This window comes from Muntiacus reevesi, chromosome 1, assembly GCF_963930625.1.
Source record: "Muntiacus reevesi chromosome 1, mMunRee1.1, whole genome shotgun sequence".
In the NCBI taxonomy this organism is placed as follows: Eukaryota; Metazoa; Chordata; class Mammalia; order Artiodactyla; family Cervidae; genus Muntiacus; species Muntiacus reevesi.
In genome coordinates this window covers 246,741,319-246,754,713 of record NC_089249.1, presented here as the reverse complement: position 1 = coordinate 246,754,713, position 13,395 = coordinate 246,741,319, and the positions used below count along the sequence as shown (strand labels likewise).

Here is a 13,395-nt window from a genome sequence, read left to right as displayed (position 1 = left end):
GTTTGGATACTGCAAGAAGCAGAAGGCAACCTGGAATTAGAAGTGTAGATTAGAGATTTATTAAAGGATAAATGGAAGAAGGAACAAGAGCACATGGGAAGAGTCTCAGGCTACAAGAAGTTCTGTCAAGGGAGAAAGGAGAAGGAAGAAAGATTGGGTTGGAAGATAATCTGTCCAGTTGCAGCAAAACTGAGGAAATCTGGGCCAGGTGGGGTGGGGAGGGTGGGGGAGCCGAAGGCAACTGTTGGCCCAGCAGAGGAGTCTTGCATTGGCTGGCTCCAGAACACCTTGCTCAGTCATTGCCTGGGAGTAGCCCATTGACAGCACAGTCTTGGCATAAATGCTGTGCCTCATTCCCAAGAAGCAGAAGTGGCTGCTGGAGCTGTTGGCCACCCACACTCCCCTCAACGGGTTCTCTTGAAGAAAGATCTGGGAGGTGCCTTCCCATGGCTGCCACAGCCCTGTACTAGGAATTAAATTCCTCTGAAGGACACGCCAAGGAGCCAGCCATTGGAGATAAGCATACCTACAGTTGCTCCTCACACAGAAGTAACACTGCTGAGTACATTTGCTTTCAAACCTTGTGCTGGTTTGGCCTCACTAAAAGCCCATTTAGTAAAAAATATGTTTTCCTGAAGAGGGGTAGGTGGGACATTTTCTTGTTTATTTTTCTACTGTGGACACATTTAAATTGCCACAACGATGTTACTATGGAAACTGCTCTCAAACTTGCAAGATAAAGGGTAAAAATGGAACACTTTGTTAAAATGCAAATGATTAGTCTTTGGAGACCAGACCACTTTTTAACAAACTCTCCTTGTCTGGTTCTTCTATTAAAGGCTCTTTTGAATCTATGGTAGACAGGCAGGTTTTCTGGTGTTACATTCTAGATGGCACTGGTCAACTGTGAACAGACCACAGGTGACAACATTGGAATAAGTCTAGACACTTTCAAACTTGTAATCGGAGCAAAAACTTGTTATCGGAGCAGGCAAAGCAGGTAACAGTATTGTACTCACTGGGTAACTCTGGTGAAGCTGATCATGAATTACTATGAATGTGTAAACAGGCCTAGGGTGGGGAAGGCGGTTATTTTCATGCCAGGCTCTTTCTGCTGGTGTACCCTGGACCTGCTTGTTTGAAAGTTAACTTGCTGAGCTCTTATTTATGGAAAGCAGTTTCTCTTTCTTATCTTCCCTGGCCACATTCCACTCTTCGAATCTTGAGCTGGACAGTCCATTCAACATGAAACACAAAATTCTCATTTGAAAGCCCTATTTCTCTGCCTGTCTCTTTACCTGCGCCTCCCCACCCACCTCTTCAACTCACTTGACTTCTGCCTGCCTGAGCACTCTCTGTCTTGACAAAGGTCTCAGACAGTTTTGACCTGATTTCTGCTTTTTATACTTTTCTGCCTGGCAATTCTTTCAACTTGTCTTGGTGAAATCCTGAAGTCTTACCGAAAGCTCTTCTAGAGCTCAGTCAGTTCAGTCGCTCAGTCCTGTCCAACTCTTTGCGACCCCGTGGACTGCAGCACGCCAGGCTTCCCTGTCCATCACCAACTCCCAGAGCTTGCTCAAACTCATGTCCATCAAGTCGGTGATGCCATCCAACCATCTCACCCTCTGTCTTCCCCTTCTCCTCCCACTTTCAATCTTTCCCACCATCAGGGTCTTTTCCAATGAGTCAGTTCTTTGCACCAGGTGGCCAATGTGTTGGAGTTTGAGCTTCAACATCAGTCCTTCCAATGAACACTCAGGACTGATTTCCTTTAGGATGGACTGGTTGGATCTCCTTGCAGTCCAGGGGACTCTTCAAGAGTCTTCTCCAGCACCACAGTTCAAAAGCATCAATTTTTTGGTGCTCAGCTTTCTTTATGGTCCAACTCTCACATCCATACATGACTACTGGAAAAACCATAGCTTTGACTAGACAAAACTTTTTTGGCAAAGTAATGTCTCTGCTTTTTAATATGCTGTCTAGGTTGGTCATAGCTTTTCTTCCAAGGAATAAGCATCTTTTAATTTCATGGCTGTAGTTACCATCTGCAGTGATTTTGGAACCCCAAAATATAAAGTCTGTCCCTGTTTCTACTGTTTCCCCATCTATCTGCCATGAAGTGATGGAACCAGATGCCATGATCTTCAGTTCAGTTCAGTTGCTCAGTCATGACTGATTCTTTGCAACCCCATAAACCACAGCATGCCAGGCCTCCCTGTCCCTCACCAACTCCCTGAGTCCACCCAAACCCATGTCCATCAAGTTGGTGATGCCATCCAGCCATCTCATCCTCTGTTGCCCCCTTCTCCACCTGCCCTCAATCTTTCCCAGCATCAGGAATTTTTCAAATGAGTCAGCTCTTCGCATCAGGTGGCCAAAGTATTGGAGTTTCAGCTTCATCAGTGCTTCCAATGAACACCCAGGCCTGATCTCCTTTAGGATGGACTGGTTTGATCTCCTTGCAGTCCAAGGGACTCTCAAGAGTCTTCTCCAACACCATAGTTCAAAAGTATCAATTCTTCAGCGTTCAGCTTTATAGTCCAACACTCACATCCATACATGACCACTGGAAAAACCAGAGCCTTGACTAGACGGAACTTTGTCGACAAAGTAATGTCTCTGCTTTTTAATATGCTGTCTAGGTTGGTCATAACTTTCCTTCCAAGGAGTAAGTGTCTTTTAATTTCATGGCTGCAATCACCATCTGCAGTGATTTTGGAGCTCAGAAAAATAAAGTCAGCCACTGTTTCCACATTTTGCTCATCTATTTGCCATGAAGTGATGGAACTGGATGCCATGATGTTAGTTTTCTGAATGTTGGCCATGATCTTAGTGTTCCAAATGTTGAGTTTTTAGCCAACTTTTTCACTCTCCTCTTTCACTTTCATCAAAAGGGCTTTTTAGTTCTTCAATTTCTGCCATAAGGGTGGTATCATCTGCATATCTGAGGTTATTGATATTTCTCCCGGCAATCTTGATTCTAGCTTGTGCTTCATTCAGCCCAGCATTTCGCATGATATATCCTGCATATAAGTTAAATAAGTAGGGTGGCAATCTACAGTCTTGACATACTCCTTTCCTGATTTGGAACCAGTCTGTTGTTTCATGTCCAGCTCTAACTGTTGCTTTTGAACCTGCATACAGATTTCTCAGGAAATCTTCCAGAGCTCCTTCCAGTTATTTAGTGGATGCAGTATGAGGAACTGATTTGACCTGAAGAACTAAGGAGTCAGGTGCTCTAGATTCTTGATTTGGGATCATTTTTGACTAGCATCAATCAATTTCACACCTCCTTTGTGAATCAGTTTCCTGTAGATTAAAAAATATATATATTTTTTGCCATTTCCTTTTTATCATTCAAGTTTCAGTTTAAATAAAATGTCCTCAGGGGACTTCCCGTGCATCCACTGCAGGGGGGTGGGTTCAATCCCAGGTAGGGGAACTAAGATCCTACCTCCTCCCTAAAAAAAATGTCCTCAAAGAGGCCCTAAATATTCCCTAATACTATTTTCCTCTAACATCATTCTCTATAACATTATCTTCTGTTTTCTTCAAGCACTTTCCATCAGCAATTATCTTAAATGTTCCCTTGATTACTATGTTTTCCTCCAAAGACCTTTAAGATCCAAGAGAGCTGAGGCCTTGCCTGTCTTCTTCCCAGCTGTGTTCCCCACTCCTTCAGTTCAGTTCAGTTCAGTCACTCAGTTGTGTCCAACTCTTTGCGATCCCATGGACTGTAGCTCACCAGGCCTCCCTGTCCATCACCAACTCAATGCATTTACTCAAACTCATGCCCATTGAGTTGGTGATACCATCCAACCATCTCATCCTCTGTCGTCCCCTTCTCCTTCTCCTTCTCCCCACTCCTGGCACATAGAAAATGTTCAATAAAAATTTGTAGAATGTAAAGAACTGTAAAATTTAAGCAGTTTGACTAAATGAACTTTAAGAGTGTTTGTGGCTCTAACATGAACATTGTCAAAAAATGAGTAAGTGAAAAATAAAGTGACAATAATCATTGCAATAAAACAATGAATGCAGTGTAAGTGTATATCTACACTTTGGGAACATACACCTGTCAGGTTCTTGGGCCCGTCGTAATATTGTAGTGCTGTTTTTCTACAATTTCCCATGGAATGTAAACTGAGGTTCTGAACTTTACAGTAAGTATCTAACAAGGATATCAAGTATCTGTCTAAATACAAGAGCACTGTATGGTAGGATTAGAATGGAATAGGTTTTAAGATACAAGCTTTTCAATTTACAAGGATGGAAACTAAAGCCCAGGGAAGGAAGTATATTTAGGCATTTGGAACCAAATACAGAATTACTTCTGTCAATGAGGAGTACATATGCCAATTATACTTCTTACAGTCATCACGTGCATGCTGTCACTTTAGTCGTTTCCGACTCTGAGATCCTACGGACTGCAACCTGGCAGGGTCCTCTGTCCACTGTTGTTGTTGTTCTTGCTCAGCCACTCAGTCATGTCCGACTCTTTGCGACCTCATCGACTCTAGCACACCACGCTTCCCTGTCCTTCACCATCTCCTGGAGCTTGCGCAAACTCTTGTCTATCGAGTTGGTAACGCCACCCAACTGTCTCATCCTCTGTCGTCCCCTTCTCCTCCCGTCTTCAATCTTTCCCAGCATCAGGGTCTTTTCTAATGAGTCAGTTCTTCGCATCAGGTAGCCAAAGTATTGGAGTTTCAGTTTCAGCATCAGTCCTTCCAAAGAGCATTCAGGACTAATCTCCTTTAGGATGGACTGGTTGGATCTCCTTGCAGTTCAAGGACTCTCAAGGGTCGTCTCCAACAACACAGTTCAAAAGGATTATTCTTCGTCTCTCAACTTTCATTAAGGCCCAACTTTCACATTCATAATGACTACTGCGTAGCGGTGCGGAGAATCCGGAGAGCTCTTTTACCGAAGAGTCCTAACTTTACCTTTCCTCTGAAACTTTCAGCCTAATTTGGCGCACAGAGAACTACAAGTCCCAGCGTGCCCCGCGCGCAGCGGGCGGAAAGTCAGGCACTTCCGCTCCACGCAGCGCCTCTGCCCCCGCGTCTCGACGTGTCACTGGCGGCGCCGCGGCTGTGGCAAGAGAAGGAGCTGACTGGGGGAGTTTGAGGCGGCGGGTGGCGGCGGCGGCGGCGGCAGCGACCCCGGCCTGGATCTGCCCCGGCGCGGAAGTGTTCCGGAGCCCGTGGGGTACAGGAGAGGGAGGTAGAAGCCCGGCCCGCTCGGGCAAGATGTTGAACATGTGGAAGGTGCGGGAGCTGGTGGACAAAGCGTGAGTATCGGGGGGCAGTTGTGGCCGAGGCCCACGCGGGGGAGGGGCGGGGGGAAAGGGGAGCCGGTTCTGCGCTCCGGGCCGTCCGCGTCACGCCCCCCAGATGGGCCGGCCCTATCATGGCGGCGGGCGACTTTCTTCTCGGCCCGGGGCCGCGTCCCGATCCGCCAATCGAAGGGACCTTTTCTCTGTCGAAACATCTTAGTCCCCTTATCTCCTATCCAGGCCTTCCTCACCCTGCAGCTTCCCCACCCCTCTAGGCGCGGACACTTTGATCAGGGGCCGCGGCAGTGTTGTCTCGAGCTGGGTCACTGCCCTGGCCGAAGAACTGTCTTGGCCCCTGGCTTTTGGTCTGCTTCCTGGGCAGCAGTGAAAGCTCGAGGGTGAGAGAACTTACTTCAGTGGCTCCCTGTGCGCCTCAGCGTGTGTTGTAGAGACCTTAGGCCTGGTTGGGATGTGTCCTTTACCTCGCTGAGCTTCTTTTAATTCCTAATGAGCCTGAGGTATTGCAGTGGGTGGTAGGTGTAACAAGTGGCCATTGTGGTCAGACTGAAGTTACTCAGACTCTCTCCTTTGCTTTTCTAACACTAGTGAGAGTAGATCACCATGTAACTTACTGTGATTCCTCAGTTTCCGTTTTCACTACATTTCATTTTTGGAGGGCCATTTGTTCCATTTGGTTTAATTAACTAATCAATGAATTAACAAGAAATGTCTCCTAAAGAAGGAAACAACCCAGGTTTATATCCTGTTGATCTACTTGTAAGTACACTGACAGGTAAATTGAGTAATGTATAGCTGATATTCTTTAAGTGATCACTTTAGTATCTTACTACCCTAGGGAAACCTTAACACTTACATTGAGTGTATCATATAGATTATAACAGTGGTTAAGTAAGGTCTTCTAGGACAGCAGGAAGTAAAGTTTAAGAATTTAACTAGTCCCCTTCTTTTTGGGTTTTAGTGATGATGTAATAAGTGTAATGGCAAAAATAGTTCATTTGTGCCACTCATCCAACCTAAAATCAGGAAGTGAGGATGGCAAATTCTTGGCTTTCTTGACTCCTCAAAAAATAACTTATTGTAAACTGCTATGTATAAAATAAATTAGATCCAAGCATATAATGTACAGCATAGGAAATACAGCTACCATTTTATAATAACTTTAAACAGTATAATCTGTTAAATTATCATATTACTGTTTGTACACCTGAAACTAATATTATAAATCAATTATACTTCAATAAGAAAAAATTCAGTGGCTTGGATAATGCATCAGATAGAGTTTGACTGTATTTTCAAGTTTTCTGTGCTACCGAGAATGCAGTAGAGTGCCTAAGGAGCACAGATTTCTGAACCTGCAGAGCTGGTTTCAAGCTCTATAACCTTGGCAAATTGCTTAACCTTGAAGTGTCCCAGTTTTCTCAGGTGAAATATGAAAATAGTGATGGATATTTACCTTAGAATGTTGTGAGAATTAAGGGCGAAGGACTTAAATAGCATATAAAGGCCATATTGCAGTAAGTTTAGATCAGTATGCTTTTGATAATTATAGCACATGTTCTACAAGAGTAGTATTAAAATTCATTAAGAGAAAAGCTCCATGTTTGAAAAGTGATTTGGTGGTCTTGCTTTGTCAACTATTTATTTGACCATTAAGTCCTCAGCCCTTTATTTTGGTTTTGTTTTGCTATTTATATATCCTTTGCTTTCCAAAGGTAAAAATAAAATCATGTTTTTGTTTTTTGTTTTTTTTTATCCAAGTTTATTCGTTGTTCTTTAATATATGGTGTAAAGGATACCAGCTTAAACTGTCTCTGAAGATCCAAAAATCTCTACAAAACTATTTCTTAACCAGAGGTCGGTGGAAGAAAAATCACTAAAAAAGCACCTTCTTACCTTAGGGGACTAAACTTGTGGTACTCAAAAATTTGAAGACAAGGTGCACTTTTTCAGGAGACAAGTCAATATTCTTGTTCTTGTTCTTTTAATGTTGTTTTTCTCACCTTTGTTACTAAGTTTCAAGTATCTCAGATTAAATTTGTCATATAAATAGCTATCAAGTCAATCTAATAGAAGAACTGCTGTTGAAAAATAACTTCAGTCTTCCTTTTTACCACCGAAATAAGAATGGAAACCTGGGGATTTCCCTGGTGGTCCAGTGACAAAAGACTTGGGGCTTCAGTACAGGGGGCCCAGCCGGGTTCCAATCCCTGGTCAGAGAACTAGATCCCGCACACAGCGACTAAGACTACCTGCAGCCAAGTAAATAAGTATCTTAAAAAATTTTAAAAAGAATGGAAACTTAAACAAAGTTACTCAAGAACATGTAAGAATGTTGCCACCAAGGACTTTTTAAAAAACTTTCAGTGGTGTCTGACACATATTAGCATTAGAACATGAGGTTATTTTCCTGATGAGTACTTAATTTTCATCTTTCACTGACAGATAAGAAATAGTTCTTCCACCCCAAATACAAACATTTTACAAAACCAGTACCTGTGGCATTATGCCCATTTAGACTGTTCATCTTAAATTGCCATAATGGAAGTGAAACAGATTCGTAGAACAGCTATTCAGATTATCAAGGGGATAAGGTGATGAGGAAACTTGCAAAAGAGGAAACAATAAAGTGATAAAGGACTGCTCTGAGAGCTGTGTTGAATAGAAATGAGGCTTTATATGATGTAGCACTGGCTAGAGGTTTGGGGAGACCTGGGTTCACATTCTGATACTGCTTTTTACATTAGCCATATGTATAATTTGAGGCAGAATAATATGACTCTCCAGAGCTTGGATTCCTTATCTTTAAAATGATGGGATTGTACTAGAATGACTTTCCAGCCTTGTTGGCATTTTGGAGATCCTGTCGGGGAAAAATGGAATAAGTATTTCATAACAGCAGATAAATTTTAGAAAGTCATTATCCACCAGAGACAGTTGCAGCTGAAAAGACAATTTTTTTATGTGACAATCAATAAATGTTATATTTAATTGCTTTATGCAATAAATAAGTGCAATCCATGACTCTGGAAAATTAGGACTTTTATTTAGTATATATCCCTACCCAATGAAGTTTACTTCAGAAGGAAAAATGTGCTCTTGTGTCCTCTGAAGCACTGTTAGATCCAGTATGATGGCAGTTCTTAAGTGTGATGATATATTTTAAATAATGACTTTTGAGATTCTGAAAACTTTCACGGAGGGTTAGGGAGATACTTTCCACAAGTTTTGAACCTGCTTGTGGTATTAAATGCCTCTGTTTTGCAGGACATTGTGGAACTGAGGAAAGGCAGATAAAACCAAAAGCTCACTAGAGCTTGGAGTGCCAGTTTCCTCCCACATGTACTCAAGTTGCATTAAAGGGAGCTGTGGCAGGAAAGGATAAGTGGCACCACTCCCACCAACTGGGACTAGCTTGACCATTGTCATCCTTTGACCTGCCTCCCTTCATGTGATGCTGAGATAAAATTGAGCACTTTTATATTTTGTTATCCCATTTTTGGTATAAACTGAAAGTTGCTGCAGTTCTGTTGTCTTCGTCAAATTTTGGAAATGCAGTGAAGGTAATCGGGTAGTGGTGAATCAAACCACTTATTACTACTAACTGTTCAAGGCCAGCTAATCCTTCTCTTTCATGCAAGGAGTAATATTAATGGTAAATCTATTTCATCAGTGGCCCTTATTCTTTTTAAGATAGTGATTCAAACAGCGCTATCAGTTACTATAGATTGTCCATTTTAAGTTATTCTCTTAAGCATAGCTTGCATTTTTTTTCCTTTAAGGTGATTTTTGTTGGTGTATTTTCATGTTTTTAATTTCTAAATGTTTGCATAACATAATAGAATTGTGCAAATTTCTATTCTAGTCTAGCTGACCCCAGAAGGAAAACCCTTCCCTTTTAATAGAAAATATTTCATTCAGTTATTTCACCAGATAATACATTTATTATTTATTGGAATAGTACTGTATTTTTCTGGACTTGAAAAATACAATACCTGTCTTAAAAAAAATTTGCCACTACAGATATGCTACAACTTGAACTTATCATTGGTTTTCCCTTTCAGTCCTCAGATGTGTTCCCCCTAATTTCCCTGTCTTACCAGTAAATCTCTGTTCAGTTTGCTTCTTAGAACTTGAAAATAAAAGTGATTTTCAGCTTTCTCGCCTCACCATATCAAATTTTCTTTAAACCAGTTGTTATTGCTAAAACAGTAAATTCATTATCCTTTCTTTCTCTCTTCTAGTAACAAGTAAATACTAAGAATTTAATTCCAAAAAAAGATAAGTTTTCTCTTTTGCGAGCGTATCTTAGGAGTGATTTTTCTGTACTTTAGTCTAGTTAGTACTATTGCCAAGGTGCTTTTTAAAAGCTCTTAGCCGCCTCTTATATTTTCCTGTGCCCTAGTGTTTTTAAGTAGTTTTTCGTCTGTTAGTACTGATACATCCACTAAAAGTATTTGACTTTTTTAAGTACCTCTAACTAATACTCCTAGGTTTTACAGTATGGCTCTATAGTTGACCCTTTTTCTGTGCTCTTGTGTTATTTTCTTCTTATTTCCAATGTTTATTTAATATTTCCTTTAAGAAAAAAAGGAAGAGTATAGACAGCTTATGTAACTTTTTTTAATCGTGAAGAAATTTTATGTTTCATATTTAGATCTAATTGGAATTTAATTTGGGGCTTTTATTTTGGAAAATTTCAAATAGATCCAAAAATAGAGGTAGTGAAGCCCTGCTTACATAGACCTAGCTTCAAAGTTTGACTAGTCTTGGTTTATCTGTGTTTCTGCCTACAATCCCCCGCTCCATATTATTTTGAAGCAAATTCAAGACAATGTATCATTTCATTTGTATCAATCTCCAAAAGATAAAGAGTCATCTTTTTAAAATTATAATCATAATATCATTATCATACCTTTTAAAAAAGATGATTCTTTATATCGAATGTTCAGTCATCATTCCTTTCTCATTTACCTCATGATTCCTCTTTGATGTTTCTCTGAGTTGGTGGGTGTATCTTTTGATTCTCTTTTTGTGTAGGTTTAATCCCGGTCTTCTTTTTCCACTCTTATTGTTTATTTGTTGAAGAAATTAAGTTTTTTGTACTTTCTTCAGTTTGGATTTTGTTAATTGGTTCCCATAGGGTTGTTTGCTTCTCTAACGTCTATATGTCCTGCAATTTGGTAATTGTATCTACTCACTTGATAAATTCAAAATCCAATTTTGGGGACAGCAGGACTACTTCATAGAGTCAAAGTACATTTGTAGTACTTTTAATGAGTCTTGTGTATAAAGATTAGTTCTTTTTAGTCTTAGCTGACATTACCTAACATTCTGGGACGTATACTTAACTATTTATTCTTTTTTTTTTTTTTAAGGTGTCACTTCTTATGATCTTTCATTGTTAAGTCTAATTATGTATGCTAGTCCCTGTATATATTTTTATATTACTTTGCTAGCTATATGCACTGTCTTATATTTAGGCACTTCTATCTGGTGTTGAGTGAATCTGGGAAGAAGTTTGTGGTTCAGAGATCAGAACTGAATTGAAATCCTAGGTCCATCACTAAGAAATAGTGATCCTGGGGATTAGGACAATATCTCCAAACTTTCCCATCTATAAAATAGGATGGTATTTTGTTTTACTGAGTTCTAGTGAGGATTAAATTTATGTGAAACACTTAGCATAGTACTTGACATAAACTCTTGAAATGCTACTATTGTACAAAGCACAAAATAATTTAGAAAAATTTATAAAGTAGAAAAAAATCAAAGGAATATAGTGTTTGAAGGAATAAAGAAAATGTCAAACTAAATTATTTACAAGTGTGTAAGAACTGTGTCTTAATCTATAAATCATTATTTTCAATGTGTATTCACCTAAATAGACACATTAAGCAACCCATAGAACTCATAAAAATACCTCTGTTATGTGTGCCTTGTGTTGTGTTTAGCAAATCACAAATGCCTTTAATATCGTAAAGCATATTACAGAAACTCTTTTGAAAGACATGTTGAGGAATAAAGTCTTTGGAAAGACATATTGCAATTTCCATCTGCTAATTTTTTTTCAGCTTGTTTTGTATTTCTCAAGGTTTTAAAGATGCTGCTAATATAAAATATTTCTTCTAAAATATATAAAGATTTATGAAGGCAAATTGAAGTGGACAATCTATCCTTTAAGAAACTGAACAGAATCAAGAAAAGTAACTCTAAAATGTGATACCCAATTCATAATCTCTGATAGTAGATGAGCAGTATATACAAGAAAGGGGGCTTCCCAGGTGGCTCAGTGGATAAGAAACCCGCCTGCCAATGCAGGAGATGGAGAAGGCATGGGATCAATCCCTGGGTCAGGAAGATCCCCTGGAGAAGGAAATGGTAACACACTCCAGTATTCTTCCCTGGGAAATCCCATGGACAGAGGAGCCTGGTGGGCTACAGCCCCCATGGGGTTGTGAAGAGTCAGACACAACTGAGTGAACACACATTTACAAGGAAAGCACGTTACAGTGTGCTTTCCAGTTTTTCGATACACTGTCCCAAGTTGGTAAGAAATCATTTTGTCTTAGCAGAGTCCATTAGCCAGAAAATTAAATATAGGTGGAGTAACATAATGCATTCCCACATTGGAACCAGTTGATAGCTCCTCATGACTGTGGATAGATCTAGCTAATGAATTTTTAAATATGAATAATTTTGTTAATGTGCAACAATAGCCAGGTGTGTTTTGTACTTAAGTCCAGTTAGCCCTGTTTTGGAGTGTTTTGACATAGGAATTTTGCTTAGTTTATAAATTCTCAGGAGAGTAAGTTTCGATCCCTGGGTTGGGAAGATCCCCTGGAGAAGGAAATGGCAACCCACTCCAGTATTCTTTGCCTGGAAAATTCCATGGACAGAGGAGCCTGGCTGGCTGTAGTCCATGGAGTCTCAAAGAGTTAGATACAACTGATCACACATGCACACACCTGGAGAGTAAGTTATACATAATTCTAATTATGAATAATTTTTTATAGTGAAAGGCACTCAGTCGTGTCCAACTCTTTGCGACCCCATGGACTATAGAGTCCATGAAATTCTCCAAGTCAGAATACTGGAGTGGGTAGCCTTTCTCTTCTCCAGAGGATCTTCCCAACCCAGGGAGCGAACTTAGGTCTCCTGCATTGCAGGCAGATTCTTTACCAGCTGAGCTGCAAGGGAAGCCTAACTTTTAATAACTTCCACACAAACTCATCAGGTAAAATTTTTCAGTCAAAAAAAAAAACAACAAATTCTCATCTAGATACCGGCGACCCACCCCACCCTGGCCCTGCTTTTGTTTTTCTCTTTGGCTGTACCCATTGTGGCTTGTGGGATCTTAGTTTTCCCACCAGGCCTTGAATCAGACCCTCTCAGTGAAAGCGTGGAGTGCTAACCACTAGCCCACCAGGGAATTCCCTTAGATAGCCTTTATTTTTGTAATAGAAGATACACATTGAAAATTCAATTTGTTTTTCTTGCTATTTGTTTTCATGCAATATTAGCAAATCGTTAAAGAACATTCATCACTTGTAATTTTTAAAAGTGACTTAAGGTTGTATGATTAAAACTTTTTATTAACAGTTAAACCATAATGGTATGATATGTTTGGTTTATAGTTATAAATTTGGTACTGAATGGGTTTCTGAAGTGTGGCTCATTTCTAAATGAAGCCAAATAAAAATTTTAATCCTGTAATCTGCACACAGCAACAAGGGTGATTCTTTAAAACTGTTTAAGTTACATTAGTTCATAACTCTCCAGCCACTTTCTATTTTGCTGCTTACCAGCCTCTCTGTGGTCTAGCTCTGCTGCTCTCTCTGACCTCATCTACCACCACTCTCCCTCACTCACTGTTCTGTGTCAGTCTGATAAAATGCCTGCATTCACACAAGCTGCTCTGCTATTATTTCAGCACAAGCCACTTCTGCTACTTTTATTTACATCTGTCCATCTGCTGCCTCTGGGATGTAACCCTCTTGAGGGCAAGTCCAGGTACTTCTGATAAATCATTCTTGAGTATTTGCCATGTGCCAGTAACAGTAGTGACAGCATTATTAATATTAATTTGTGGTTGAGAA

At 40.2% G+C, this 13,395-nt stretch overlaps 1 protein-coding gene across 2 annotated transcripts in view; it reads left to right on the top strand.

The window, feature by feature from the left end:
• The first annotated feature begins 5,059 nt into the window (after nucleotides 1–5,059).
• CLINT1 (clathrin interactor 1) overlaps nucleotides 5,060–13,395 on the top strand; it is a 56,730-nt gene continuing 48,394 nt past the window's right edge. For both annotated transcript variants that reach the window (XM_065919002.1, XM_065919001.1), the window contains exon 1: nucleotides 5,060–5,293. In XM_065919002.1, coding sequence (XP_065775074.1) covers nucleotides 5,253–5,293 — 41 coding nt within the window. In that variant the 5' untranslated portion in view covers nucleotides 5,060–5,252. The remainder of the gene's footprint in view (nucleotides 5,294–13,395) is intronic.